The 25419-nt window shown below is 51.2% G+C and overlaps 10 protein-coding genes across 10 annotated transcripts; 4 read left to right on the plus strand and 6 right to left on the minus strand.

The window, feature by feature from the left end:
* Positions 1 to 1865: 1865 nt before the first annotated feature.
* Positions 1866 to 5922, minus strand: BO86DRAFT_325788 (uncharacterized protein; the record flags this gene model as incomplete). The annotated part of the gene is made up of 3 exons (XM_025668538.1): positions 1866 to 2808; positions 3119 to 5625; positions 5821 to 5922. The coding sequence occupies 3 exons, from the start codon at positions 5920 to 5922 to the stop codon at positions 1866 to 1868; spliced, it is 3552 nt and encodes a 1183-aa protein (XP_025522319.1).
* A 763-nt stretch (positions 5923 to 6685) lies between these two features.
* On the minus strand, positions 6686 to 7245 carry BO86DRAFT_393438 (uncharacterized protein). Its single transcript, XM_025673018.1, has one exon. It carries the CDS (start codon positions 7059 to 7061, stop codon positions 6789 to 6791), a length of 273 nt encoding a protein of 90 aa, XP_025522320.1. The 5' UTR covers positions 7062 to 7245; the 3' UTR covers positions 6686 to 6788.
* A 438-nt stretch (positions 7246 to 7683) lies between these two features.
* BO86DRAFT_393439 (putative NADH-ubiquinone oxidoreductase 178 kDa subunit) lies at positions 7684 to 8758 on the plus strand. Its single transcript, XM_025673019.1, has 3 exons — positions 7684 to 7867; positions 8031 to 8275; positions 8345 to 8758. Exons 1-3 carry the CDS (start codon positions 7751 to 7753, stop codon positions 8499 to 8501), a joined length of 519 nt encoding a protein of 172 aa, XP_025522321.1. The 5' UTR covers positions 7684 to 7750; the 3' UTR covers positions 8502 to 8758.
* A 35-nt stretch (positions 8759 to 8793) lies between these two features.
* Positions 8794 to 10392, minus strand: BO86DRAFT_349425 (protein-histidine N-methyltransferase). The gene is made up of 3 exons (XM_025669351.1): positions 9955 to 10392; positions 9564 to 9875; positions 8794 to 9485 (listed from the first exon to the last, which is right to left on the minus strand). Exons 1-3 carry the CDS (start codon positions 10111 to 10113, stop codon positions 8835 to 8837), a joined length of 1122 nt encoding a protein of 373 aa, XP_025522322.1. The 5' UTR covers positions 10114 to 10392; the 3' UTR covers positions 8794 to 8834.
* A 251-nt stretch (positions 10393 to 10643) lies between these two features.
* On the minus strand, positions 10644 to 12720 carry BO86DRAFT_393441 (cystathionine gamma-lyase CYS3). The gene is made up of 4 exons (XM_025673020.1): positions 12164 to 12720; positions 12020 to 12105; positions 11519 to 11966; positions 10644 to 11461 (listed from the first exon to the last, which is right to left on the minus strand). Exons 1-4 carry the CDS (start codon positions 12269 to 12271, stop codon positions 10880 to 10882), a joined length of 1224 nt encoding a protein of 407 aa, XP_025522323.1. The 5' UTR covers positions 12272 to 12720; the 3' UTR covers positions 10644 to 10879.
* An 826-nt stretch (positions 12721 to 13546) lies between these two features.
* Positions 13547 to 15822, minus strand: BO86DRAFT_325794 (uncharacterized protein; the record flags this gene model as incomplete). The annotated part of the gene is made up of 4 exons (XM_025668539.1): positions 13547 to 14194; positions 14258 to 14744; positions 14807 to 14876; positions 14943 to 15822. The coding sequence occupies 4 exons, from the start codon at positions 15820 to 15822 to the stop codon at positions 13547 to 13549; spliced, it is 2085 nt and encodes a 694-aa protein (XP_025522324.1).
* A 1387-nt stretch (positions 15823 to 17209) lies between these two features.
* On the plus strand, positions 17210 to 19031 carry nop12 (rRNA-processing protein NOP12). Its single transcript, XM_025673021.1, has 2 exons — positions 17210 to 17412; positions 17475 to 19031. The coding sequence occupies exons 1-2, from the start codon at positions 17329 to 17331 to the stop codon at positions 18912 to 18914; spliced, it is 1524 nt and encodes a 507-aa protein (XP_025522325.1). The 5' UTR covers positions 17210 to 17328; the 3' UTR covers positions 18915 to 19031.
* Positions 19032 to 19210: 179 nt separating this feature from the next.
* BO86DRAFT_349437 (uncharacterized protein) lies at positions 19211 to 20881 on the plus strand. The gene is made up of 3 exons (XM_025669352.1): positions 19211 to 19918; positions 20020 to 20612; positions 20663 to 20881. Exons 1-2 carry the CDS (start codon positions 19574 to 19576, stop codon positions 20542 to 20544), a joined length of 870 nt encoding a protein of 289 aa, XP_025522326.1. The 5' UTR covers positions 19211 to 19573; the 3' UTR covers positions 20545 to 20612; positions 20663 to 20881.
* A 599-nt stretch (positions 20882 to 21480) lies between these two features.
* BO86DRAFT_424783 (uncharacterized protein) lies at positions 21481 to 23296 on the plus strand. Its single transcript, XM_025675466.1, has 3 exons — positions 21481 to 22071; positions 22146 to 22389; positions 22446 to 23296. Exons 1-3 carry the CDS (start codon positions 21908 to 21910, stop codon positions 23220 to 23222), a joined length of 1185 nt encoding a protein of 394 aa, XP_025522327.1. The 5' UTR covers positions 21481 to 21907; the 3' UTR covers positions 23223 to 23296.
* A 428-nt stretch (positions 23297 to 23724) lies between these two features.
* On the minus strand, positions 23725 to 25316 carry BO86DRAFT_413886 (DNA-directed RNA polymerase III subunit RPC25). The gene is made up of 7 exons (XM_025674787.1): positions 25066 to 25316; positions 24874 to 24972; positions 24693 to 24789; positions 24550 to 24636; positions 24394 to 24457; positions 24109 to 24289; positions 23725 to 24027 (listed from the first exon to the last, which is right to left on the minus strand). Exons 1-7 carry the CDS (start codon positions 25075 to 25077, stop codon positions 23983 to 23985), a joined length of 585 nt encoding a protein of 194 aa, XP_025522328.1. The 5' UTR covers positions 25078 to 25316; the 3' UTR covers positions 23725 to 23982.
* Positions 25317 to 25419: the final 103 nt, after the last annotated feature.

Below are 25419 nucleotides of genomic sequence, written 5' to 3' on the forward strand. Positions count from 1 at the left end.
GGTGAGTTGGAAGAAGAGGGAAGAAGGATAATAATGTATGGCGCTAATCAGGCCGAGTGACAAGCGGCTCTTTGCGAGGCGGGCGGACAAGCCACCAAGAAAAGAACCTCGAAAGAAACCTTGACAGAAAAACAGCACCTGAAAATTGAGGGACGAGAGAAGGCGCAGTACCGAGGAGACTTCATGGGGTGGATGCGATAAGTAAACATGTTAATGAGAACAGAGAGTTGATGTCACGATCCTGCCGGGAAAGTAACAGTAGGATCCGGGAGATCAGAAGGGAGAAACTGCCTTGCACTTTGACTGAGCCACAATTCACTTCATGGTGGAACACGTAAGAAAAAGGGGGATTTTGTACGGTAAGCCTCAAGGAGATAATCAAGATAGCCAAGACAGTTGGCTAAGCTGAGTACTACCCAGTGCTATTGGGGCCAGTCAGCGAGAAGAATGGGTGGGGCTACTTATATCAGATTATTCATTGAGGCAAGTCCCTACCATTCACTATTCAACCTCCAACAGCTCGGATCCATTGTTGACCTGCTTCAGCTTGCATCCTACTTCTTCCCTTCCTCGAATAGTAGGTGTTTGTTTCACAACCAATCTTTGAGATGAACCGTGGTTAGAACGTGGGGGGAAGAGGGAAATTCCAGGGCTTGTCTTCGGCCCCACTTGAAGAGGGTCCGTGGATTCTTCAGTCATCGCGCGTTTTGATTCATATTTCTTACGAGTAGATATTATAGTAAGGTCAGTTACATAGCATCAACTTGAAAATACTGACGGTGGACTTGAGCCATTATCCCAGTACAGACTGTACTAAGGATACTTTTGACAGTTACTATCTTTGACTCTTCCTCCACCACCACCACCACCACCACCACCATCATCGAAACCATCATTCTGATCGTAGTGGACTCGGACCGACTCAGCCTCCTTCCAAGCCCCATTCCTCAGCCCTGTCAATCTCCCCCCAAAATAAGAGGGGCGCTACGCACCAGACCACATCAGTTAGTACTTAGTATACTGAATCTGACATTACGGTATTTTGCTTTAGTCTTGCCTTGCCTAATATGATTCGTTCCACCTAAAAACAAGTCACTGGGCTAATTTCACTCATATTTACAGCAGCACCCGAGCTCGTGGATCAACTGACATCAGTCTGTGGCTGTGCTTACAATACAGGCAGAATCTCAGGTGTTTTCACAGTTACCCATCCCTCTCTCACGATTTCTTTCCTCGAACCGTAGGCATAGAAAAACACATAGAAAAATCCATCGACAGATCTTTGCCAGCCAACTCCCATACAGAGTAAGAGTAGCCAAAACAATTTAAAGGTACACAGGACACAGGCGGACGGGTGGAAGTCTTTTGAAGACTCACCTGGGCAATGGACGGTACATATCGTATCACATCAACGGACAATCGCTTAACTCGCTCAATTTCAACAAGAAACAACCACAACAACACGAGATGCCAACAGCAGTGAACACAGGATGATTACAAAGACAGGGAACGAATAAAAGCTTGCGCGTCACAGCGTGGAAAGGATAGAGAGAATACATTGAAAAGAAATAGAGGTAAATATCCCCAGCACACAGGTCCTTATCGAGGAACATCGTGAGGAGACGTCGAGTAGGTAAATGAAACCCAGATACTGTCAAACGAATGTAAGCGGAAGCTCAAAACTTCCGTAAGCTGCAGCACCATGCATAATGATAACAAGCACAAGTATGCGGTGTAAAAGGACAGAAAGAACACCCATGGAGAAGAATAAAAAGTAGAAAACAAGTCAAAGGGCGTCAATAATCGAACACATTTATTAGTTGTAATTCACGTTTCATCTGGTTGCCTCACTGCAATCCACGTGTTCATACCGTAATGTCCACGGGTGCGCCATTGATTTCTTCCCTGCTTCTCTTGCTCTTTTTGGACGAAGGTACATCCCCTTCACGGTGGATCGATTCCCGCGAGCCACGGCGGGGAGATTCATCCCCACTAGCCAAAGCGTCCGTGGACTTCTTTGCTAGCTCCTGTAGCCGGGCCATTACCACGGGAGAATCGGAGTAAAGGACGCAACCCTGCGAGTAGGTGCAAGGGTGGGACTTCTCCTCCTCTCCGATAAAGTCCTCGTGAGCTGCTTCGCGAGTGATTCGGGGAAAGGTTCTGAGGATGACGTGACGTGTCGGGTCCTCCTTGGAGCTAAGAGTGCCTTCCTTGGGGGTCCCATACTCCTCCCAATCGTCGTTTGGAACGATATCGGCGTCCGGCGCTGGCAGTGAAGCCAAAATGAGCTCTCGCTCAACCCGAGCCAGGCGCCAGGTTTCGGCTGCCAACTTAACGATCTTCCTTACGCCAACTAGAAGCGCGTCCAAGTTCCGGGGGTCTGCAAAGTGCTTAAGCTGATCAATGATCTCATCAACAATGACCGCAGCAACCACATTGATTGATTGCTTGGCATCCGATGTAGTGTAAGCTGCCTTCAATGTTTGCTGTCTCCAGAACGCTTCGCGTCGTACGGACTTGCGTCGGATGTCCATCGAAAGCATCTGGAAGAAAGTGTCCGCCTTATCGTACCGTCGGCCAAGGGTAAAGAGGAAAGGGTGGAAGATCCGGTAAGTCAGTGTCTTAGACACGACATGTTGAACATAAGCGGAGCGTAATTCACGCGAGGCCGGAGTGTTATCAAGAAACGATGGCAGCTCAGGCGGAAGCTTGGAGAGGATGTCCTTGGGAGGATCAATTGGGAGGTACGAGAAGTGCTCCTTAGACAGGGAGACAATAAGACGAGAGAGCTGGCCGAAGCAGTCCAAACTAGAAGTCGGAATATTTATCAGAGCACGTACATTTATAGCGTTATCAACATGTCATCATCATCATAATCAGTCTATAGAGAAAACAGACAACATAGGAAAGGAGAAAAGAAATGATTGTGAGTCGATCTGGTTCATGCAAGAAGGAAAGGAAAGCGAACGAGAGATTCAGACGTATCAAGTCAAATGCAAGTATCGTGAGAGAAGGGAGTTTGAGTCCCCGTAAGAAATGAGAAAGAAACACAGGAGAACACATTCTCTGAACGAAAGTCGGGTACTAAAACATATTCTCAATGCACTAGGTCACTTACAAGAAAGAATCACCCTTTGTGCTCTTGAGGTCAGTGGCTTCTCCAAGGCTGTGAAGGGTCTTTCTCAACCTATCGCAATCTTTGTCCAAATTGTCGATTGTGAGGCGCATATTCTCCACCGAGTGTTGAAGCTGCTTCTCCTTGACAGCAACATCCTCCTCTAGTCTCTTGTTCTCACGCTCAAGGTTCTCGATGGTTTCGGTCTTCTCTGCGATTTGCTGCTCGAGAGAAGACTTCTCGTCCGCCCATTGCTGCTGCTGATCGGCAAAGTCCTTCTTCATCTCAGCCACTTCTTCTGCATGACTGTTGTTAAGAGACTCGACTTCGCTAGCGTGCGCTTGGTGGGCTGCATCCAGCTCCTGAGCATGTCTTTCACAGGTGTCCTGCAATTCCTTCTGTTTATCGGCGAGCTCGGTAGTCCTGGTCTCTAGTTCCTCCTTGGTGGAGGTCAGCTCAGTCACCTTGGAGTCGAAGTCGGCCTGCAGGACGTCATGTGCTTCCTGCATCTGCTGCTTCTGGTTCTCGTAGTCATTCTTCATCGCCTCTTGCTGGTCAAGCAATTCTCGCTCGCGTGCTGCCAGGGCTTCTGCTGCTGCTTTCTCATCCTCCGCCTTAATCTCTTCGAAAAGCTCGGTCAACTCTTGCTTCTGGGTTGCAAGAGCTTCCGCCTTCTCCTCTTTGGCTTTGTCCATGTCTCGCTCATAGGTCTCGTATGCCTCTTTCAGGCTGCTGTCGAGCGACTCAACCTTATCCTCAAGTTCGGCTTTAGATTGGGTGAGCTCTTTGTTGGAATTTTCAAACTCAAGCAATTTCTCTTCGAGATCCTTCTGCTTCTCATCGAGGTTGCCCAGCTCCATCCGCAGCTCGTTGATCGTGTTCTTGAGCCTGGTGGATTCCTCGGCACTCTCATTTGCGGTTTTCCGCATCTGATTCTGGAGTGCCTCGATATAGAAATCCTTGTGCATCAAAGCCTGCTCATGCTGAGTCTCCATCTGTTTGAACTCAGCTTCCCTTGCTTGGAGCTTGCCCTTGGTGTTCTTGTAGCTCGAGAGCAGTCGGCCGATGTCAGGAATAGCGTCCTGAATCCTTTGAAGGAGCTCGATAGGCTCCTCATGTTCGGGAGGAGAGATTGTGCCTCCCTTCCCATTGAGGCCATGTCCATTGGCAAAGCCCAGGTCGCGCAACATCTGGAAGGATGCTGCTGAGCCTGGATCTATGGAGCCTCGAGGTGTGGGGTGTACGTTAGGAGACGGCTGGTAGTAGGCATACTGGGGCAAGTAGCCATTGGCGCTCATCATAGGCGAATGGTAGGAGGGAGGATAGGGTGGCATGGCCTGCAAGGGCACTCTTTGCCCCATTGGCGGAGGGGCCGACTGAGGAGACATTACGGGCGACATGTGCCCCCGTGCTAGTGGACTGCTGACCTTCGGAACTGGGGATGCGGGTTTGGCGACAGGGGAAATGTGCTTCTGGACAGGGGAGATCGTTTTCGCCACAGGAGAGGCAGTTCTGTGTTCTGGGGACGTCGCTTGCGCCATGGGTGAGGTTGGCTGAAATACCGGGGACTCAGCTGGCGGTGTAGGGAAAGCATCCTGCTGTGCCAGAACAGCAAGCTCATCTTCTGGCATCATAGTTACGGCCATCGGGGAGGAATACTGTTGTCCAGGCGGAGCCGATTGCGGGTGGGGCGAAAGAGCACGTGGAGTCGCAGCAGCACTCTGCGGAGCAGGCGAAACGGATTTGAAGGATGGAGAAGCAGCGGGAGGAATCGGTGAAGCTGCTTGAGGAATAGGAGACGCAGGCTTAGAGGCGGGTGGAGTTGTTTGCTTGGGAAGCGAATCGGATTCAGGAATGGACTGAACGAGCTCTGCTTCGGAGAAGGACCCAGACATGACAGGGTTGTGCAAATCGCCAGCAGAATCCGCGGCGTCAGCGTAGGCAGGAGCTGCCACGAACTGATCCTCCGTTTGCTCAGGAGACTCCAAGGGCTCTGCAGATGTTGGGATAAACGTGGGCTCCAGCGGTGTTTGTGGTGCTGTCACTGGGTTCTCCTCCGTGGGCGCTGCAGTGCCACTGGGCTCAGCCAGAGATTGACTGTCCTCGTGAGTCCCTTCGGTCTCTATCACGGGGGTTTCCGGCGAGCCTATTGCCTCCCAGGCTGGCTCTTGTGGCTGTTCGGGGCTGTTCTGTACATCGTTCACGTCTGGCTCTTGGCTAGGAGCAAGCTCCGAAATGGCTGGCTGATCAGACCAGCCCTCGTCACTCACTGGGGGCTGAGCTTGAGCCTCCGTTTCAGGAACAGTCGAGTGTTCCTCGACAACAGCTGGTGGTTGCTCCAGTTCCGATTCTTGGGTTGGCACTGACTCTGGTTCCAATGCAGGTTCTGCTACTGTTTCAGAAATAGATTCTGGCGCTGCTGGTTGCGATTCGACGGCCGCTTCGACTTGCGGTTGTTCTTGCTCGTCCTGCTGCTGCTGCTCTTGTTGTTCTTCGGGTTGTGTGTCGTGCTGTGCTTGCTGTTGTTCTGAGAGCTCTGGTTGAGGTGTCTCTGGTTGTTGGTCTTGCCAGCCTAAGTCTTGTGGTTCTTGTTCTTGACTGGGGGTCACAGGTTGAGACAGTTCCTGCTGTTCGTCTTGCTGTTCCTCGAGAGATAGCTCAGGTTGAGGTGTCTCTTGTTGATTTAGTTGTTCATCTTGCTCGACAGCGGCAGGCTCGGGCTGAGGTGTCTGGGTCCCAGAGGCCTCTTGACTCTTGCCCTTCTTATTCTTTTGTTTGTTATTAGCCTTGTTGTTCTTTTTGGCCATGGTTGATAGTAGTGCGTGCCCAAGTTGAAAAGTAAGGCTGACAGACGTGTTCCCAGTAAGCTGAAAACTTGATTCTATCAGTAGAAGCTCGATTGGGTGAACGTGGGTTTAACAATGTACATTTGCAGGCGCGTTCGGCGGTGTCAAGTTATATTCCGGCTCCGTATAGGTACAGAGCGAACGCAAGGCACCGAAAATGGTCAGTCTGGAGGCGTGGGCGATCACACGATCAGACAGAGTTTCTCGGTGGCAAAATGGGTAGGGGAGAAAAGAATTAGGACAATAGGAGGAATCAAGAAAGAATTAGAGAATATGCAGGGAGTGGGCACAAATGAGTGCCATACACGAAGACAAGTGACCGGGCGTCAGATGGCAGCTTCGCCGGCGGGCAGACAACTCGGAATGCCAGGATGGCTTTCCACACGCTGGCTCTTAAAATAGTTGGGATGCTGAGGGCTGGGGACCAAAGAGAAGAGGGACGTGGAGGGAAATTTGGACAGCTAATAACCGGTTCTCAGAGACGCCCAAACAGGGAAAGAATTGCATGGTGAGAGAGTCATTTCAACCAGCCTCAAGGGGGCTGGGCAAGGCGTCAAACGGACCGAACCTTAGAGGACGATTGATACCCATCGTCGGTCGTGGATACGGAGGCCAACTAGGCACAAGAGGCAAGCATGCACACACCTCTGCGGAGAGGCAAAAGAAAGGAGTCAGAAGGGTGGACCGAAGCATTGGAGATCCGACTTATCCCAGACCCAATCACCTCACGCATTGGGCATCAAAGACGCGATACTCGCGGTGACCGGAAGAATCAGAAGAGAGCGGGGAAGGGAGAAATTAGAGCATGGGTAAGAACGAATTGCTATTCAAAGCTCGGTAGCCTGAAATCTTCTTCGAATAACGCCGCGGGGGGGGGGAGGTACAGTACTGTCCTCGAGTAAGATGATACCGGTTGGGGGGAGAGGAGTATGTGGGTGGGGTGTGGTGTGGGACAACGCTAAGTACAGATCGATGACATGTCCCCCTTGATAACCAGAGGTTGCGGAGTCCACATGATTTGGCAGAAGATGAAACCCAATTGACGTCGCGCTAAGAGCGAGCAGTGGGGAGCGCCATGTTGAAGTGAGGCAGTTAGCCATGCATCAGGGCCATCAGGGCCACCACCCTGGGGTGCGGTGTAGAGGATCGGAGTGTACTGTACTGTAGACTGGCTAGTCGCTGACTTACTGACAAGCCAACACAGCGAACGACCCGCCAGTCGTCGGCCCATGCAGCCGCCATGCACCAGTCAGTCAGTGCACCACCGAACACCAAACACCGTTCGACGGGGGTTCAACTCCACCTGGCAGGCTCTCGAGGCGAAGGGTTTCTCTGGTCCCTCGGAAAGAAGAGGGAGAATAGTACGGAGTAGTTTCTGCAGGTAAGGCAATGGCTGGAGGGTCCGAGGGTCCGAGCGATCTCATTTGACCAACATGCAGCTCTTGTTAGGCTGTCAGAGACTGACATGATGCTTTGACAACAACAACCACAACCGCAACCTGATGATTTCCCGGGAACACAGCATGTACAGGACAGAGTACAGGACATACATGCTGTCCCAAGTTCACCGCAGCGACGGCGTCGGGCCCTGCCATACTTGCCTAAGGTACGACCACAGCGCTAATCCCGCCGGGGTTAAGACCTGAGCATGGCAGCCCTAAGCCCAATCCAGACATTCGATCACGTGACAGCCACCTTGAGCCGTCCTTCTGCGCTTTCAACCTCACCAGAAAGCCCCCAGCGACGGCATCGTGATTGTTCGGCGCTGCCAATTATCTTCTCCCACACCATGTTCTTTGCCAGGCGATCGGTAGCTTCGGCGCGGCTACTGCTGCGGAACCAGCAGCCCCATCGATTTGGCTCTCATGCAGCTCACCACGCTGCCCCTGTGAACGAGAGCTTCGGCGTACGTTCCCCTACCTACCTAACCGGTTCCCTCCAATTGGGAACGATCACCCCCGTCCGTGTCGCCCGCGACGGGCTGCTAGGATCTTACGCTGCAAGATCGCATTGTTCCTGCTTCTTCTACTGAGTCATGGGCTAACACTGAGACCGACCAATCCCAACAGCGGAGTTTCTACGTCACCGTCGGCACCTTCGCTTCCTGCTACGTTATCTACCGCATCCACAAGGCCACCGAGGAGTCGGGCTCCCAGTCTTGGATCTCCAACCTCATCCAGAAGTGGACTCCCTCGGAGCAGGTCTTTGAGCAGAGGAACGCCATCCGGACGGCGGTGATGGAGAAGGCCGCTCGCGACCGTCACTTGTTCGCCAGTCAGGGCCCGAGCGAAACATACGGATTGATGCAACCCGAGTACGATCCTGCTGCAGCCTTTCTACCCCCAGAATTGTGGGCACTAACATATGCTCTTTGCACTTTTAGGGTCAGCTTCCACGCCGTCCAGCCTATTAACCTTGTCGCCGGCTACGATGCGGACATTAGCAGGGTTGTCGCACACTACGAGCGCAAGAACCAGGCCATTGAGGAGGACCGCGTTGCCCGGATGAAGGACGGCAAGGTCGTTTCTCTCTATGAATAGTTAAGCTGAATTGATTTGAATTGTTTGGTCACAAAACTCTGTCGGTAGATCTGGGAAGCACGACGCGTTGTACATGTACATATAACAAGACCGGTAAATGGTCTCAATGTTTCTTTTTTCTTTTCTACTCCACCGAATTCTTGGCCTTTCACCCTTGGGGCTGTCCTATAGTGCCATAGAGTGAGTCTTGAACTGCGCAGACACCGTGTGACAGCTACGTAACCGATCACATTCGCTTCCGCGCCCGAGCCAATAAGAATGCATGTTTATCTAAGCCCAACTATATTCCATCATTCATCATGGCAGCACCAGAATTACCGAGCATTAAAACTCCTAGCCAAGCACGATTTCGAGAATGACCCTTCCAACACCTTCAGACTTGACATCTAGTCGCTCTTGCACCCTCAAGTTGCCGCCACTGATCCCTCCGACCACAGCAAGGAACTCATCCACCCCACCACCCACCCCGAAGTAGACCTTCTTCGCCGCTATCAAAGCCTTGCTTGAGAATCCTTCCTGCGCAGGCCGACGCAATAAAGCAAGCAACGTTTCCGAGAAGGCTTGCAGCGAGGCAGGAGAATAGATGGTCTCGCTTGCGAGAATCAACGCATCGCTTCTACCCTGTTCACCGGATGAAAACACCAAGTCCACGAATTCGGGCGACCAAGCGCCGGAGACGAAGTCGATAGTGATACCTCGCCTTTCGAGGTCTCTCTGGAAGCTGGCGACAAGCTCGGGGCTAATGTCCAGTAATTCATCCTCAGTGGCCCCATCTTCGGGCGACAGAGACTCGGCAGAGAGCGGCTTTCCCTGTGCTGAGACGATGTAGTTCCATGTCAGAAGGAGGTTCGGGAAAGTGACGAGACGGAGCACAGCGGAGTTGTAATCCGCGAATGTGAAGTGGACCCTTCGTTGAGCATTGGGCTCCATTGATAGTAGCTGTGCGAACAGGGCCAAGGATGGCACGGCAGTGCCTGCCCCGAGCTACAAGGCATAGGAGCATTAGTATGGATGAGCTCCTTGAGCCAGTGGGCCGTCCCAACTGTCCTTGCATTCACTCACCTCGATGAAGTGCCCTTTGCCGGCAGTTTCCGTCATCGCATTGGCGTCGAGAAGCAATTTCGCAAGGTCCAAGGCACATTCCCACGTCTTAAAGCCGCCCTCGTAGAAGTTGGGCTTGATGTCGCCTTTTTCAAGCCCCGTGATCAGCTCATAGTTGTCTTCTCTGTCGTCGGCAGTGTCTTCTGCCATCAGCTGGGTTCGAATGTCGTATACATCCCGGCGTGCAAGCGTCACCGGCTTCCCTGGGCTTCCATGCTGAGAAGTAGGGATGGCAAGCTTGTTGTACGAGATTTGAGAGGGAAGTGAGGGAATCTGTAGCACGGTTACACCTTGTCACATCTTGATTGAAGCAATTCCGGGATTTGAGAGCTTGCTTCCCACGAGGACTTACCCACTCTGACATATCATGACGCCTGGCTGGCACCAACTCGGGCAGGGTATCACTAATGCCTTGTCGGAAAGTAAAGCCTTCTTGAGAGACAACGCCGGTATCATTTTCGTCAATATCAATATCATCCCCCGCAAAGCCAAAGCTGAATGTGGACGACATGATTGTGGCGATTCCGCAATTTAGCCGTTAGCTCTATCTCCCTCTTCTACAGCTTTCTTTTACCGCGTAAGCAATTAGGAAAAAGGATTGTTGGAATATGCAGAGTAACACTTTCCCAGTTCCTTTCCGGTCGATATGGGGTGGGGTGCCCTGTATAGATTGCACTGCTGGCGTACAAATGAGTTTGCAACCCTCAAGCAACAGTGCGTAAGCCCAGAAACCAAGTTCTATGAACTATGGGGTGTAGAATGGCAGCATAAAATGCCCACGAGATGTTAGTATTATTACCATGCGTGGTCGAGGTCCTGATCCTCTAAATTTTCTCGCAGGCAAAGGGGAAGAAAGATGACTAATCGGTTTGTATGGCCCACGATTTCCATAGAGCGCTCTCTGGTCACTCATGGCCTACGAACAATTTCTGTGGGGGGTTGGTTCAACAAGTATTTTTCCAAAATTCTATGTGATTGCAATTCCATAGAATCTAAACTAAGTCTTAAGTAACACACTTTAATAAGCATTTCGTCCGGAAACAGATACATTCATTATCAACCGTGTATGCTGCGCTCATGATAATTTCACAAGGAGATTTGTGAATCTAACTAGAGAAATGAGTTTCTATGCAAGCTCCTCACCATGCACTATACTTCATGCCTCGCTCGGTCGGTTACGTTCCACCGAGTGTTCAACTGATGGTGTTTGATCTAGCCCTCTAACGGGTCTATCTTCTATCGCAGTAAACAGTTCTCAATCATCAACGACCATTCAATCAAGCGCTGCCGTTCTCAATGGGGTGGCTAGCAGCCACGGCTTTCTTAAGGGCCTGAAGAACATCAGCCGTGAGATCTTCGGCATCTTCAACACCGCAAGAGATGCGAACGAGATCGTCGTAAACACCGGCGATCTCACGATCGGCCTTGGGAATACCAGCATGGGTCATGGCTGCGGGAACCTCGCAAAGACTCTCAACGCCACCCAAGCTCTCCGCCAGGGTGAAGACCTTAGTGTACTTGCAGAACAAGTGGGCAGCCTGCTCTCCACCCTTGATACGGAAGCTCAGCATACCACCACCCATGCCTTGACGATGCTGCTTGACAGCGATAGCGCGCTGCGGGTGAGAGTCGATACCGGGGTAATTGACAGAAATGACATGGGGAGAGGCCTCGAGGGCCTTGGCGACGGCCGTGGCATTGGTGGTGGCCTCGCGCGCACGCAAGTGGAGGGTCTTCAGACCGCGGTGAGCGAGCCAGCAATCGAAGGGAGACGGAACGGCACCAATGGCGTTCTGAAGGAAGGTAAGACGCTCTTTCAAGCTGTCCGAGTTGAACGCGGCAACACCCATGAGGACATCCTATTCCTAATGTTAGCCGATAGACCCTACTGGTCAGGAATCTGAAGCCAAGCTTACTGAGTGACCGTTGATGTACTTGGTGACGGAGTGCACAACAATATCAGCACCATGATCCAAGGGGTTCTGGACATAGGGGCTCATGAAGGTGTTGTCGACGACCACAATGATGTTATATTTATGCGCGATGGCAGCAACCTTCTCAATATCGACCAAGCCGAGGGTAGGATTGGAAGGGGTCTCGATCCAGACCAGTTTGGTCTCGTTGGGACGGATCAACTGTTCAACATTCTCCTCAATGCTGGGCGTGAATGTTACCTCAACTCCATGGGCAGATGCGACCTTGGTGAAATAGCGATGGGTGCCGCCGTACACATCGGAGACGGAGACAATGTGCGAGCCCGCTGCGAGAGACTGCAGAATCACAGCAGTGGTGGCAGATCCGGAGGAAAAGGCCAGAGCATATTTACCGTGCTCAACGGCAGCGATAGCTTCTTCAAAGTTGTCTCTGGTCTATAGTCAGCGTCCGTCTAACTTGGGAGGGACCCCAAGCTCACTGACCGGTTTGGGTTCGAGCTGCGAGTGTACTCGTAAAGACCAACAGGGGAACCAACGCTGGTTTGTGCGAATGTAGTAGACAGAGAGATCTAGTCGTTTCGGGTTAGTATTTGCGTGATAACAGAATTCCTAGCGAGGAGAACTGACCGGAGCAATAACAGCGCCGGTGGTAGGATCATGGGGAGCACCAGCATGCACGGCCAAAGTTCCGAAGCGGCGTTCCTGGGAGACGGAATCGCCGTTTTGAGCGACCATTATGACGAAATGTGGTGGATGAATGCGGAAAAAGGGTTTGAGAGATCAAAGAAACCAGGAGGAATGGCTCCGATTATATAGTATGCTATGCTAGTGGACCAATTTCACAAAGAAATGATGTGATTTCCCAACGTTGCCGTTTGCGATGGACACAGGACAGGACAAGCGTGTGGACTTATATAGTAAGAGCCTGAATAAAGTAGGAGTGGTTTTTGTGCAGGCTGTAAGCACGAGAACGAAGACAGACAGACAGACAGACAGATTTGTAATTAGAGCAGAACCCCCTCGAAAGAAAGGCCTAAATAATATAATTTTTGCCGGAATGCAAATGCGAACCTGCCAAGACTCCCAAGGGCGTAGAAAGGACCAAACTCCCTGCTGAAGAAGAAAAAAAAAATCAAAAGAAGAAAAAAAAAATTGAACCAAATTGTCCCAGATGGACGAAGATGAGTTTCTTTTACGTTGCCGACTGGAGATCTTCCGGAAGTCGATAGGACGAAGTGGCGGGCAAATCCCCACTCCGCCTTCCATTTATTCTTCCTCCCGTTCCACACTCTAGACGGAGTACGACTGCCGCCACTAACCGCCCGCCGCCAGTCGGAGATGTCGGACGAGCGTCGGATCTTACTATACTATGCTAATCTATGTACTGTACATACATGAGTACTGTACGAAGTACATAGTTGATACACACCAAAGAGTCTCTCCGTCTTTCACCGCATGCTTATCAACATCGGTCTTACGCACCGCACGGACTATTGTATCTCTCTCTCTCTCACCCTCTCTCTAACCCTCTCTCTCTCTCTCCCATTCTTCCTGTTCAGCGAGGATATCATGATTGTCAGGAAATGATAGAACTAATATTATAATCATAAATAGGTATAAGGTAGGAAGGTATCTAAACATCGCCAGTAAGAATGAGAGCAGAAGGCACGGTGCTTGTGCTTGGTTAACATCATAAGAACTCATCTTGAAGATCATTCACCTTCAGACAGAATCGCACAGAAGCAAAACGCAATTGCCATCTCCCTATTATTTACACAGGACGGTCCCAGACCGTAGCAGGCAAGAGAAACAGAAATAAGATGGCAGATTTCAATTCGTCCCGGTGATTTCCAAGTCATACATCCCGTGTCCGTACATACATGCGGGGAAAAAAGAACTCTCTAGAACACCCTAAAAGAAACCCCTATACATCGCAGAAAATGCCCAGCCCTAATGCGGACCCGTTTGCCGTTATTGTGAGGTGATTGCATGCCGTGTACAGGTATTGTTCTATCGAGCGGCCATCTGATTGGAGCCAGGGCCGCCTAGGATGCCAGCCGATTGATGTAAGGAGTTGACAGGCCGAGAGGAGAGCGAAGGAGATGGCTCTCGTTTGGACGAGGCCGATTGAAAAAGGCCCAGGCGGGCCGACGGAGGAGAGTAAGCAGCATGCTGAGAGGTGCCTTGAGGGGAGCGGTGGTCAAAAGCGCTGTAGGAGGCGGGATGTGGTTTTCGCACGTCAAGCGGGGAGGAGCTTAGAGACCGAAATCCAGACCTCCGGTCGGCATCATAATCGGGGTTGACGAAATGGCCAAGATTGGGAGGAGCTTGTTCTTGATCGAACGGGGTGTTATTGGCTGATGAATTTTCCGCGATGGTAGAGGCTGAGCCGTTGGGTGCGTGGATATCAACCACTCGTTTTTGAGCAGCAGGGGTAGTGTATGTAGGGGCCCGGGGATTCTCGTAAATTCGGTTCTGGGGTCTTTGTGAAAATTGTTGGTGTTGATGGACGGGATGTTGCGGGTTGGCCCATGGTGTCTGCTCCAAGAAGGCCTCCTCTGCTGGTGTGCGGAAGACGCTCGATGACATGGCTGGCATAGTTCCCCGGGGTAAAGTAGGCTGCTGTTGAGTAAGTGGGGGTTTTGTTTCGATGGATATCTGAGTACAAGGGCACGTTAGCAGAGGTTGCCGGTGATTCGCAGCATGACTGAGACAACTTACGCCCATTTTCTCCAGGTCGTCTTCCAGCTCGGAAGGTCGCGCCGCAGACAGCGAAGGCGCCGCAGGGAAGCCAACGTATTTTGCGACTCCGGCCATAATCGAAACTTCTTGATTATACGCTGTTTGATGCGCAATTTGTTGTGAGCGACGCGTCGGGAAAGGAATATAATGCTGTGGACTGACGTCGTCCGTCTTGAATCGATCATGCTGTATAGAGTAGAATTGTTTGCTGATCGTACTAGAATGTTTCTCGCGAATATCCCGAGCTCGCTGGAAATATGTACTGTGTGCTTGCGCCCGTTCAGCCAAGCTCTTGTTCAGCAAAGCCTGTATTCGGTACTGGAACAGCGTGTGCTCATATTTAATCTTGGAGTCTCTGTAGCGGGCGAGGCAGTCGAGCTGCCGCAAAAATTCAGGGTGCGTGGGATTCGGACCATTCAACATTTCTAGTTCCCGATTCAGTTTGGAGATTCTCTCGTCGTATATTCTAATTAAGTTACATAGGTCAGTGATGAGGGGCCACGTGGACCGGTGGTGGCAGCAACTTACTTGTCACGCAACGTTGCGAATTCTCTTTCTAATACGGCTAATGAATCCATGGCAGCCATTCGTTTCGCTGCTAGAAGGAACATGTCAGTTATGTGCCCGTTTATGACCATGATCGAGCGTGGTCCGCAAGACTTACACTCTTCTTCAATTTTAGCAGCAGCTTCACTATCGTCCACATCCTCACCGCGCTCAGCAGTGTCGTCTTCCGCAAGATTGTCATCGACTTCGGCGCCCATGTCACCGATGCCGTTATCCATATCGTCATCTGCATCTCTAACTTTCCGTCCTTTCCGCTTGCCCTTCTTTGCCCTTTTACCTTTCGTGGGGACTGCATGCGAGGTTAACTCGGGCGTCTCATCCGCCGGTGTATCCTCTTCAATGGCTTTAGAAAGGTCTTCCATTGGTTCGGGGCTTAGAGCGATATCGTCTGGGGGTGGATCGCTCAGATCACTCTTCACTGAGCCGCGACGTTTCTGTGACGGTAAGTCATCGTCGTCGATTTCGGTGCCCAGCTCGTCGCCGGACTCCAAGCGCTTGCGTTTTTTGCCAGTGCCTTCTATGGAGAGCATAGAGCCCTCGCGCCCAGAAGTCTCATCTACCACGTCATTGATACGGGTGATTCTGGAGCGAGGCTTGCTGGGTGAATCGTCTGCAGCATGCTCCTCTTCATCTTCGACATCATCGTACGTCGTTGACTGGGCCAATTTGCTGGGGCTTGGCTCATAAGCAGCTGCACTCACGACAATGTTTGTTTTGGAACGGAAGTTTGGGGAGTCCTCGATGCGCTCTGTTTCCGCTTCCGAGTCATTTTCCGGTGCCACCCGTTCCGGCTTGGGAGACTCATAATCGGATGGTATATTTTCGGACACATCATCAATCTCACTAAGGCTACTCGATCGGTCGTCACCCATTATCGAATCGTCTAGGAGAAGGTTCTGTTCCCCATTGGCGATTGTAGTGTCCATCCCAGGTGGCGCACCCACCACCGCAGGCTCTGTACTCTCGGCGACTTCCATCTTCTTGCGCAGCAATCACCGATAATCAAGTGAGGGGAGCCGCGGTGATTGAAGAAGTATTGAGAAGATTAAGCTGGGATTTGTGGTCGGTAGCCTTATGGGAGGGGGGGAGGGGGAAGAGGGATGCTGGGCGAGAGGGTCAAAAACGTGGACCTATTGCCGTAAAAGCCAGAAAGTTAGACATAGTCTCCACAGACATTTCGTCAAAGCAACAAAAAAAAGAATATAGTCAAAACGATAATCGACCAAGTTCAAAAGCAGGGTGGAGGAAGAGGGGAGCGACAGAGTCCCAAAGGCGGTGCGGAGATTTGATCACACCCCAGGTAGAGCGAAAGTCACTCTCGCTCCCGGCTTGGGCTCTGAGAACTGCGCCGGCCCGACAAACAGGGCTCTAGGCACTTGTTCAAGGGTCTGGGGCGCTGAATCTAGTGCAGTTGATCCAAAACCAATCCTCCACTGGCTCGAAATGCATTGGGGAACATACCGTTCAGCAATGCGCCGACAGTGAAATCCGTAGTGTTTCAGCTGCCGCGACCGAGCACGATTCCCTGAACCACCGCGGTCGCGGAGAAGGAATCAGGGAAGGTAGGCCTATCCACAAGTTTCCAGAGCTCCGACCTTGCACCCAAGTATGGCTTCAGTCTATGAGGATGCGCAGACGAACTTCTAGTCAACGGGAAGCGAGAGTGACAATGAGAAGGCGGTTGTGGTGGGCGTCGACTCTCAGGAAGCGGGCAGTACGACAAGTGCAGCGTAACGGTAGACTGAGCGGCATGGAAGAGAGAAGCGTAGTCGGCTGTACAAGGATAACGAATTCAAGTGAAGGTAGGAGAGAGAGGAATGGAATGAAACAAGATTGAATTCGAAACCACCAAGTCTGAAGCGCAGAAGCGAGATGGCAGCTTGAATGGCGCGGGAGGAGGAGGGAGAAGAAGTGCGGCAGCAGCAGTAGCAGCAGTAGCAAGCAGCAGCAGCAATCATCCTCACCACTCACTAATCAGAGCCGGCGTCACCCTGCTGTATTCCGCCCGTATTGAGTTCTGCCGGCTGTATATTCCTTTCGCCGGATGAGGGCTCACCGCCTGAAGTGGTTTTGGCTAGGGCATACTCACTACTCTATGGTCTGGGGAAAAACACCGAGCACGTTTTACACTGGTCATTGCTGCTTCATAATTTTAAACCCAATTCCAGAAGCGTTGAGTATACTTCAGAAAAAGTGAGTCGCTTCGCCATCTGGGAGCATAGTTTCACTACATTAGTCTCAATAATTCTTTGAGGGGGATGGAGTGAGAGAGCCGACTCCACGTGATCTGCCCCGGCTTTCCGTCGCCAAGACCGCCTCCAAAAAAAGAAAGAGAAAAAAAAGTTGGTTGAAGAAATACGGAAACAGAAACATCCGTCATAAGATTTGCAGCAACGAAAAGCGAACCTGATCACTGTCTCCTGCTCAAGTGGTGGATCATTTATTGTCAAAGGGTTTCCGAAATCTCATAGATTTTCGCCGTAATGGCCAAGACAGAAACGTCTGTCTCCCTTCTGGGAACAACTGCCCCCATAGATCCTTCTCTGGCTTCCTTATTCGCGACAAGTGTACGTTTTCAGGCTCTTTATCATACTCACGTGCTAATGGAGCTAACAAATTTCTACAACAGGCCGGTCCAGTCAAGCCTCCGACAATAACTGCTCCGGCAGAGAAGCGCGCTGCGAAAGATGAGCAAGATGACGAGAGCGAGGATGAGATCTCCGAGCTGGAGGATGAAGAAATGCAAGAGGCTTCAGAGGCTGAGAGTGATTCTGGAAGTATAGCGGCGGTGAATGTCTCCGAGGCCTCCAGTCGGAAGCGGAAGAGGGCGCCGGCAGAAGAAGTCGAGGACTCATACATGCGCCGCATAGAGAAGGAGCAGCAAAAGGAGGAACTCAAGCGTCGTGAAGAGACGTCCAAGCGACAAAAGGTTACAGAAGGTGAAAATGAAGACGATGAGGAGCAGGCTAATGAAAGCGACGATGAAAGCGACAGCGAAGGTGAAGAGAAGACTGCGGTGCTGAAGCATGAGAGTCTGACGGGAGCCGCTGAGAACGCGGAACTGGATAAGTCTAATCGCACTGTGTTCCTTGGCAATGTGTCGAACGAGGCTATCAAGTCTAAGACTGCTAAGAAGACGCTTCTCAAACACCTTGGGTCTTTCCTTGACTCGCTCCCAGAATCCACAGGACCACACAAAGTTGAATCAATCCGCTTCCGCTCGACAGCCTTTGTTAGCGGAGGCAAGGTACCAAAGCGAGCTGCGTTCGCAAACAAGGAAGTTTTGGATGATACGACGCCATGCACCAACGCATATGCTGTGTACTCAACGGTGCAGGCTGCACGAAAGGCTCCGGCTGCATTGAACGGTACCGTTGTCCTCGATCGCCATCTGCGTGTCGATAGCGTCGCGCATCCCGCTCAAATCGACAACAAGCGGTGTATCTTCGTTGGCAACTTGGACTTCATTGATAATGAGACCAAGCCTGATGATGAGAAGAGGAAAAGGCCGCGGGCCCCCGCAGATGTGGAAGAGGGTCTCTGGAGGGTGTTCAATGCCCACACCGGTGGGTCAAAGAAGGATGGTTCTGGAAAGGGCAGCGTTGAGTCTGTTCGAGTGGTCCGTGATTCTGCCACGCGTGTTGGCAAAGGGTTCGCCTATGTTCAGTTTTACGATCAAAACTGCGTGGAGGAAGCCCTCCTGCTGGAAGGAAAGCAATACCCACCTATGCTCCCGCGCAAGCTCCGTGTGTCTCGAGCTAGGAAGATCATGAAGAAGCGCGATGATAGTGGCAGCAATCGAGGGAAGGCCCATGGAAACGCGGATAAGACACTTCAGGGTCGTGCTGGTAAGCTCTTTGGCCGAGCCGGTGCAGCCAAGGTCAAGGCTGCAGGAAGAACCTCCATCTCGCAGAACTCGTTGGTGTTCGAAGGCCAGCGGGCCACGGAAGGAGCATCACGCATCCGAGTCAAGGGTAAGAGTCGTGGATCGAAGGCTAAGCGCAACAGTCGGAGTAGCAAGCGCGCTGCAGCATACAAGGCTGCTGGTGGTAGGAAAGGCAAGGAATAATCTTCCGTTCGTTGTATGGCGCGTTTCATGTATGTAATTTATCATCCCAGGTGGACATAGGACATTGCGAACTTGTGTAAAAGCACAACTGGGTGTGAAAGTCAAATTCAATCTATGAGATTCCTCAGTATGTTTGTCAGGGCTGGAGGAGGCCTACATGCTACAAACGTGTACTCATTCTCAAGTTTCGTGGTGCCGTTCGCCTCCAGGAACCCAAGAACAGTGACGTCATTGCGCGGGCGCATCCCTTATCGATTATGAGCTGCTAATCCGTACAAGACTCCACAGCCAGAAATTATCCGGTCACCCCTTCTTAAGCAGAGATCAAGATATCATTTCCAGAAAAAATAGCTTCGCAAGCTTGACTTCTTTTGTGAGACAAACGCGACCTGTCTCCGCTCTTGTCGTCCGGAACACGTGAGGTGCAATAGGAATATTCAAGCGCCTTACAAGCAAATGCCCGAGACGCTCTAAGCCCTATTGTTGTTGGTCTTTTGAGTAGAAGTGGATCAGCCTGCCGTTCACTTGCGACCAGCAATTCGATGTGCTCCTAGGTTTGATGAGATCTAGCCTCGTACCTAACAGATTCACCCTCGCAAACGGTTCGCTTGTCGTCCTGCAGTCTGTTGCTTGATATAGAGCGACTTGGATTACCCATAATGATGCTTCCGTTCGTCCATCGGCTTCGAGGGGTAAGAAGGCCACCGGACCCCGCGGGTAACAACGAGACCGGCGCTTCATCAAAGGAAGAAGCCAAGACATCGGAGAACGATACATACTACCCTAGCTGCTACGACGTGTTGGAGGTCCGATACCTGCTGCAGCATATCTGGAAATGGAAGAGAGACTCGGAGGAGCTGTTTCCTTGTGAGCTTGTGGACATGATTGTGGATGCGGCCGAATATTGGGCGACCAGCGAGTCTAGCTTGGAAGGAGAGACAATCATCCGAAAGGATCAGGACCAGGTGCTGTTAACAACCGTGCCACTGTGCTATGCTGTGGAGGTATGTTTTTACCGTCCCAAGTGACACCAGTCTCGCATTCAGACGAATAAGGGAAGCTATGACAACGATCCAAACATACCGAAACTGATGAAATCGCATAGACATTGAGCTCCGACTCTCCCCAAGTGCTTCCCCATCGTACCGCTCACCCTTGCCGCAAAATCATGTTCACCATTTCAGCCCATGACCAGGGATGGGGTGGCGGCGCCCGCAATAAAGGTCCGTACGACGGGTCTTTTACATGGTTCGACACCCAGATTATTCACTCGGCCCAGAAGCCGCCTCCACCTCGTGAAGAACCGATTCAGGAGAAGCAGCGGGCTCACTTCGAATCGGGCGACCCTCTTTTACTCCCGAGCGCTCATAAGCTACAGTCAAACCGAACGGCGGACAAGAATACCCAGCTACATCGTATCACTTGGCATTATCTGGATGATATCCGCAGCGACTCTAGTGAAGCAGAGGAAATCGAAAACAGCCAGGGTCGTGGGCGTGCAACCTTGGATGGTAGTCAAGTTCGTGCCTTAGAATTGGGTGATGCCATCCAGATCTGGGGGAGGGCTCGATTTGGAGGATGGATCAATCATGTTGAGCGGGTTGTGGTGCGAGTGTTCTGGGCTGTGTGATCAAGCTGGAACGATCTTTTCTTTCAAGTTAAGGTGACTTGATTGATTATGCAGGAGAGTTGACTACTGTAAGGCTTCCATTTCTATAAAGACTAAACAGTCCATAATTTTGGTGTAGGAAGACAATGACATAGAACATGGATGATTGTCGATCTGAGGCGATTCTAGGTCTCTAGAACGAGGGGTGGAAGAAGGGCCAGTCTCGATGATAAACGATAGTTATAAGCTGACACGGCAATGCCAGCATCTATCCAGCATCTATCAATAGCATAGTTAGGTAGCCGGCAAATAAGTATCGTGGGTACTCTTTCGGCTCAAAACGATTGCCGTGGATAGGAAGAGCATTTTCGTCTACGTTATCATCCAGTGCAGTGCCGCCCAGCATACCCCGGATTCCCGCTGGCGGTCAAGACTGACGCGGGGGGCTAACGACTGCTAAGTTATACGAAGTAGGTACAGTACTACCTAGTGGTAGCCTGCCTGCCAAATCAGGCACAATGGACAATCACCTCATTCATATAGGAAATCACGCAATTCTGCCGCGAGCGCCCCATTCTCTTAACTCTCACCTGAATATAAGGTCGCGATCTTCCTCGTGGCCAGCAATTTTGGCTGCTTTTACTCTTGTTAGCACACAAATGATGAAAATGTGAGACAGTCAATCGATCTAGGGGGGGTTATGCTGCCTTTCCCTGTACGCCAACACCATTTTCTTCTTTACTTTTGACATTCCTATGTCGACAAAATGGATGCCAGAATACGCCATGACAGCAGCCGACGGAAAGCGAAGCAGCAATTCCGGTGGGGCAGGCCGCGTTGGTTGCGCAACCTCCTCAACGACTGATCAGTTGACTGACTCCCAAACAAGAAGCTGCACTGGCTCAGGAACCAGTTAGCGGGCTGTTCATCACCGCCTGAACGATCTGATGCGTGATCTCGCCCGAGAGTTGACGCAGACACGCCGTGGACGCCTGCCCGTCCGTCTCTTCGGGCACCCTGCGTGGTCAATCGCCGATTGACTTAATCGCCGACTGAGCAATCCATATGGACCTCGCTGTCTCAACAACAGCCCTCCCTGGCTTGCTATTATCTGTGTATCTTCCTAGAGTGACCATGACGAGTCTTTTATTTGTCTATCCCCGAAGGGGTTCTGATTTGACTATTTCGCCGAGAATTACTCCGGCAATGCCTTTCAATCGCCTTGAGCTCCTACCTTAAATTGCTCGTTCTTGTTCTCTCTCTCGAAGATATTCAGCTTGCTCTCTGGTTCTTGCACACTCTGGGTTATTCACAGTGATCACTTGGAGCTTTGACACGGTACCTCGTTGGTTGAGAGTCTCTACAGCCGCAAAGCGTCCTCAGAATGACACAGCCTCAGAGATGTGCCGCGGTGGTGGTGGGAGCTGGTCCTGCTGGTTTGGCAGTCGTTGGAAGTCTACTAGAAAAGCGGCTGGGTGGGAAAATCGCATGGGTTGATCCATACTTTCAAGGAGGTCGAGTCAATCGGAAATATCGCGAAGTTCCCAGGTAAGTGTATACTGATCAGGCACTCTACTTCCGATCGAAACTGTAGCCCGGGAGCTTCCTCGCTGACACCACAGCATCAGCAACACCAAGGTGTCGTTTTTCCAAGCTTATGCTACCGCTGTCCAACCCTTCAGATCCGTGATTGCCGATACCCGCATGCCCAATCCTTTTACGACTATGGCCAAGCTTGACCAGGATAAGACCTGTCATCTACATCATGCTGCGGATGTGGTTTGTGCGCTCACCGACGGACTCACGAAGATGGACAATGTTCTGCCATGCCAGGGTACAGTCACAGCTGCCAATCTTTCCGAGCAAGTCAGTTCGCGCTGTTCTCCTGGGAAAGCTTCTCTCTTAATGCTAACTGTGTGTAGACATCTGATTGGACAGTTCGAATCAAGTTTCAAGACTCCCAAGACGAGATTGATGTGATGACACCCCGACTCGTTCTCTGCACGGGATCATCCCCCACGGAAGTCTCAATCCCCATTGCCGGGCACCGCATCGAAAGACTGGACCTTGATCTAGCGCTGAAGCCTAGTGAACTAATTACACATCTTCCCCACAACAAGTCTTTGGAAATTGCCGTGGTAGGAGCCTCCCACAGTGCAATTCTAGCCCTACTCAACCTGGTAGACTTGGCACGAAGCTCCCATCCTGGACTCCGCATCAAATGGTTCACGCGGCATCCGCTGCGTTACGCGGAGTTTATGGATGGCTGGATCCTCCGAGACAACACTGGACTCAAGGGTCTTGCCGCTGATTTCGCTCGCCAGCAATTGGAGGACGACAAAATTCCCCAGTCCGAGGCCGGCCGCTTCATCACGAAGGTAGACTGCGGGGGCGGCCAGGAATCAGCGCAATACCAGCGGGTCCTGCCATCATGCACTCATATAGTTCAAGCTGTGGGCTTTACGCGAGATCCACTACCAGAATTATCGGTCAATGGCCGTCCACTGGAGCCTGACTTTGACTCGGTCTCGGGTGGCTTTTATGATCCTGATGGGCGCATTGTCCGAGGCCTCTATGGTGCTGGTATCGCGTTCCCGGAGCGGGTGGTTGATCCATACGGCAATGTTGAACATGCCGTCGGGTTCTTCAAGTTTATGAAATACGTCAAACGGGTGACCCCGCTGTGGGCAGCTTCGTAGATGGATGGCCCATGATGTTTTCAACCCACTAGCGTTTTTGTCCACCCCCAATGCCCGGTTCGATGGCTGTCGCCTCTGGTAGGTTCGCAGCTTGGCATTGGTGGTCTTATCTAGGATCATAATGAATAATGTGATGGTATTTGCTGCGCTAAATCTGTTCTCGAAATCCACTGACTACTGTCCGCGGGTTAGTCGCTCGCCTCATCTCTGGGATATGTATAACGCTTGCCCTGTAGACAGTATTCATAAGGTTTGTTCCACACTCTCGAGCAGCTGGCCCTTACGCTGGCATTTCATGCTCGCAAAGAAAATGTAACATTATTCTATCTTAATCATCGATTACAATCTCTTTCCGTAATTCAATGTTTATCAAACTTTGGTCCTCGTCATTGAATATCTGATCAGCCTATTGAACCCTAAAGCGGCAGTCTCAGTGACCATGTATGCCAGGGATTTGGACCAAATCACCGACGTACAACAACAGTATCAAGCTGATATATCACGCGGATTCTAACATAAGCTCTTATGTTTCTACCTGAAAGCAACTTTTGAGACACCTAGCCAGAAAGGGTAATCCAACCCCCTCCCCCTCCTAAGATTACATATGCCCACATCACTTCGAGAACTCACGTTACCAAGTTTTCCCCAAATCGATCACTGTAGCCAAACAAACATATACGCCAAGAATCAACACAACCAGGAGATGGTAAATCTACAATAGAAAGAAAGAAAGAAGGAAAGAAAGAAAGAATCCATTCGATCACCACCAAGAGATCGGACCCAAGCCGGCCATTTGCATCGAACCCTGCCCCGCCGTTAGTATATGGTCATTCATTCCTTAAGGCACACAGATTGGAATGGATGGGGAGTCAGAAATGAAACGTACAATGATGGAGTATGGCGGTTTCCGTTCGATCACGGCGGCGCCATCGCCTAGATCAGGGGCGTTGGGGATCTGATCATGCCACTCCTCCATCTCCACGCGGAAACGGACGACCTCGCCGACATCGAAGTAGAAGGTCGAGCCGTCTTCGTTCTCCCAGATCCAGACTTGGTCTGCGTAGTCGCTGTTTGTCCTTGACGTTAGTAGGTGGTGGGAGGTGGAGATGTTATTGGAGGAGGAATGAACGCTGGGTATGAGAGAGACAGGAGGGGGGAGAGAGAGACTTACAATCTGGCTCCGTCGAGGAGAAGATCGGGAGGGACGAGGATATCGTTGAAGAATTCTACGCCGACTAGAAGGAAGAAACCCATGTGTCAGAGGTGGAAAGGGGCCGTCAAGGCGAAAAGCATGGGCTATAGTCGACAGGGGCGGGGGAGAGCCTACTTTTGATGCCATGTTCAGTAGCACTCGAGATCTTTCCGAGCATGATCTCTCCCTTGAATGGACGGAAGACGATGAGTCGGAATTTGACTGCCATCCGGGGTCAGAAAGCGAGCTTCTGCATGTTGAGCAAGGGGAGTCTTTACCGTTCACATTAACTAGACCGGTTCCATGGCCGATAAGACCGTCCGAGGACTCGAGCAGGTCATAGAACCCAATGCACAGGCCGACTTTTTGGATCACCTGTCCCATGAGGTTTTAGTTCATATATCATATATACTTTGGACACTTGAGGGACGGAGTTTGGGGTATCAGGGGTGAACTTACCTTATTGGCATACTTCTCGTTGATATTATCTTCGAGGGCTACAGCGCTGTACTTCGAGAAATCCTCGGGGGAGATCTGGATGAGATCGGAGACAGTGGTCTGTGGAAATCCGGTCAGTCGATGTTACTTTTAAATCAAGCACAGTTACTGCAGCTTTAGGCGAGCATATGGGTTTCTTTCATGGTGACTGACAAGAATGAACATGCTGGGCGAGGATGCGCACTCGGCGTGTTGGTGACGGAGCCCGGGAATTTTTTTTCTCTCGTCCCAATCGAGTAATAACTGAGTTAGGAGTACAAGACACGAGAACAAGTTAAACCCTCAGCATATCCCGTTTTGCCGGGTTGTTATCCAATTCTTTCTTTCTTGAAACTCAAGTAGATTCACCCCTCCGACGCCATGTCAGGACATGTGAAGATCACGACTCAAACAATATCCGATTAGCTCGCTGCATGCGATAAGATGCAATTCCCACCATTGGCAGGCAGGCGGGCGGATCGGCCTGAATTTTCTGCCTGAGGGAGATCCGCCGCCGCCTCCCAGGCC

This window comes from Aspergillus japonicus (genome assembly GCF_003184785.1).
Source record: "Aspergillus japonicus CBS 114.51 unplaced genomic scaffold BO86scaffold_100, whole genome shotgun sequence".
NCBI lineage: Eukaryota > Fungi > Ascomycota > Eurotiomycetes > Eurotiales > Aspergillaceae > Aspergillus > Aspergillus japonicus.

Excerpts from the sequence above, each read along its gene's own strand:
- BO86DRAFT_424783 (XM_025675466.1), top strand. The coding sequence starts at position 21,908 with ATGACACAGCCTCAGAGATGTGCCGCGGTGGTGGTGGGAGCTGGTCCT. Across the intron at positions 22,072-22,145 it reads AAATATCGCGAAGTTCCCAG|CATCAGCAACACCAAGGTGT; the intron begins GTAAGTGTATAC and ends CTGACACCACAG. Across the intron at positions 22,390-22,445 it reads CTGCCAATCTTTCCGAGCAA|ACATCTGATTGGACAGTTCG; the intron begins GTCAGTTCGCGC and ends AACTGTGTGTAG.
- BO86DRAFT_393441 (XM_025673020.1), bottom strand. The coding sequence starts at position 12,271 with ATGGTCGCTCAAAACGGCGATTCCGTCTCCCAGGAACGCCGCTTCGGA. Across the intron at positions 12,106-12,163 it reads CCGGCGCTGTTATTGCTCCG|ATCTCTCTGTCTACTACATT; the intron begins GTCAGTTCTCCT and ends CGAAACGACTAG. Across the intron at positions 11,462-11,518 it reads AGTACATCAACGGTCACTCA|GATGTCCTCATGGGTGTTGC; the intron begins GTAAGCTTGGCT and ends CATTAGGAATAG.
- BO86DRAFT_393439 (XM_025673019.1), top strand. The coding sequence starts at position 7,751 with ATGTTCTTTGCCAGGCGATCGGTAGCTTCGGCGCGGCTACTGCTGCGG. Across the intron at positions 7,868-8,030 it reads CTGTGAACGAGAGCTTCGGC|CGGAGTTTCTACGTCACCGT; the intron begins GTACGTTCCCCT and ends CAATCCCAACAG. Across the intron at positions 8,276-8,344 it reads TACGGATTGATGCAACCCGA|GGTCAGCTTCCACGCCGTCC; the intron begins GTACGATCCTGC and ends TTGCACTTTTAG.
- BO86DRAFT_349437 (XM_025669352.1), top strand. The coding sequence starts at position 19,574 with ATGATGCTTCCGTTCGTCCATCGGCTTCGAGGGGTAAGAAGGCCACCG. Across the intron at positions 19,919-20,019 it reads CACTGTGCTATGCTGTGGAG|ACATTGAGCTCCGACTCTCC; the intron begins GTATGTTTTTAC and ends GAAATCGCATAG.
- BO86DRAFT_393438 (XM_025673018.1), bottom strand. The coding sequence starts at position 7,061 with ATGGCTAACTGCCTCACTTCAACATGGCGCTCCCCACTGCTCGCTCTT.
- nop12 (XM_025673021.1), top strand. The coding sequence starts at position 17,329 with ATGGCCAAGACAGAAACGTCTGTCTCCCTTCTGGGAACAACTGCCCCC. Across the intron at positions 17,413-17,474 it reads CTTCCTTATTCGCGACAAGT|GCCGGTCCAGTCAAGCCTCC; the intron begins GTACGTTTTCAG and ends TTTCTACAACAG.
- BO86DRAFT_349425 (XM_025669351.1), bottom strand. The coding sequence starts at position 10,113 with ATGTCGTCCACATTCAGCTTTGGCTTTGCGGGGGATGATATTGATATT. Across the intron at positions 9,876-9,954 it reads GTCATGATATGTCAGAGTGG|ATTCCCTCACTTCCCTCTCA; the intron begins GTAAGTCCTCGT and ends ACCGTGCTACAG. Across the intron at positions 9,486-9,563 it reads GCAAAGGGCACTTCATCGAG|CTCGGGGCAGGCACTGCCGT; the intron begins GTGAGTGAATGC and ends TATGCCTTGTAG.
- BO86DRAFT_413886 (XM_025674787.1), bottom strand. Across the intron at positions 24,458-24,549 it reads TACTGAACATGGCATCAAAA|TCGGCGTAGAATTCTTCAAC; the intron begins GTAGGCTCTCCC and ends TCTTCCTTCTAG. Across the intron at positions 24,028-24,108 it reads AACCGCCATACTCCATCATT|GGTTCGATGCAAATGGCCGG; the intron begins GTACGTTTCATT and ends ACGGCGGGGCAG.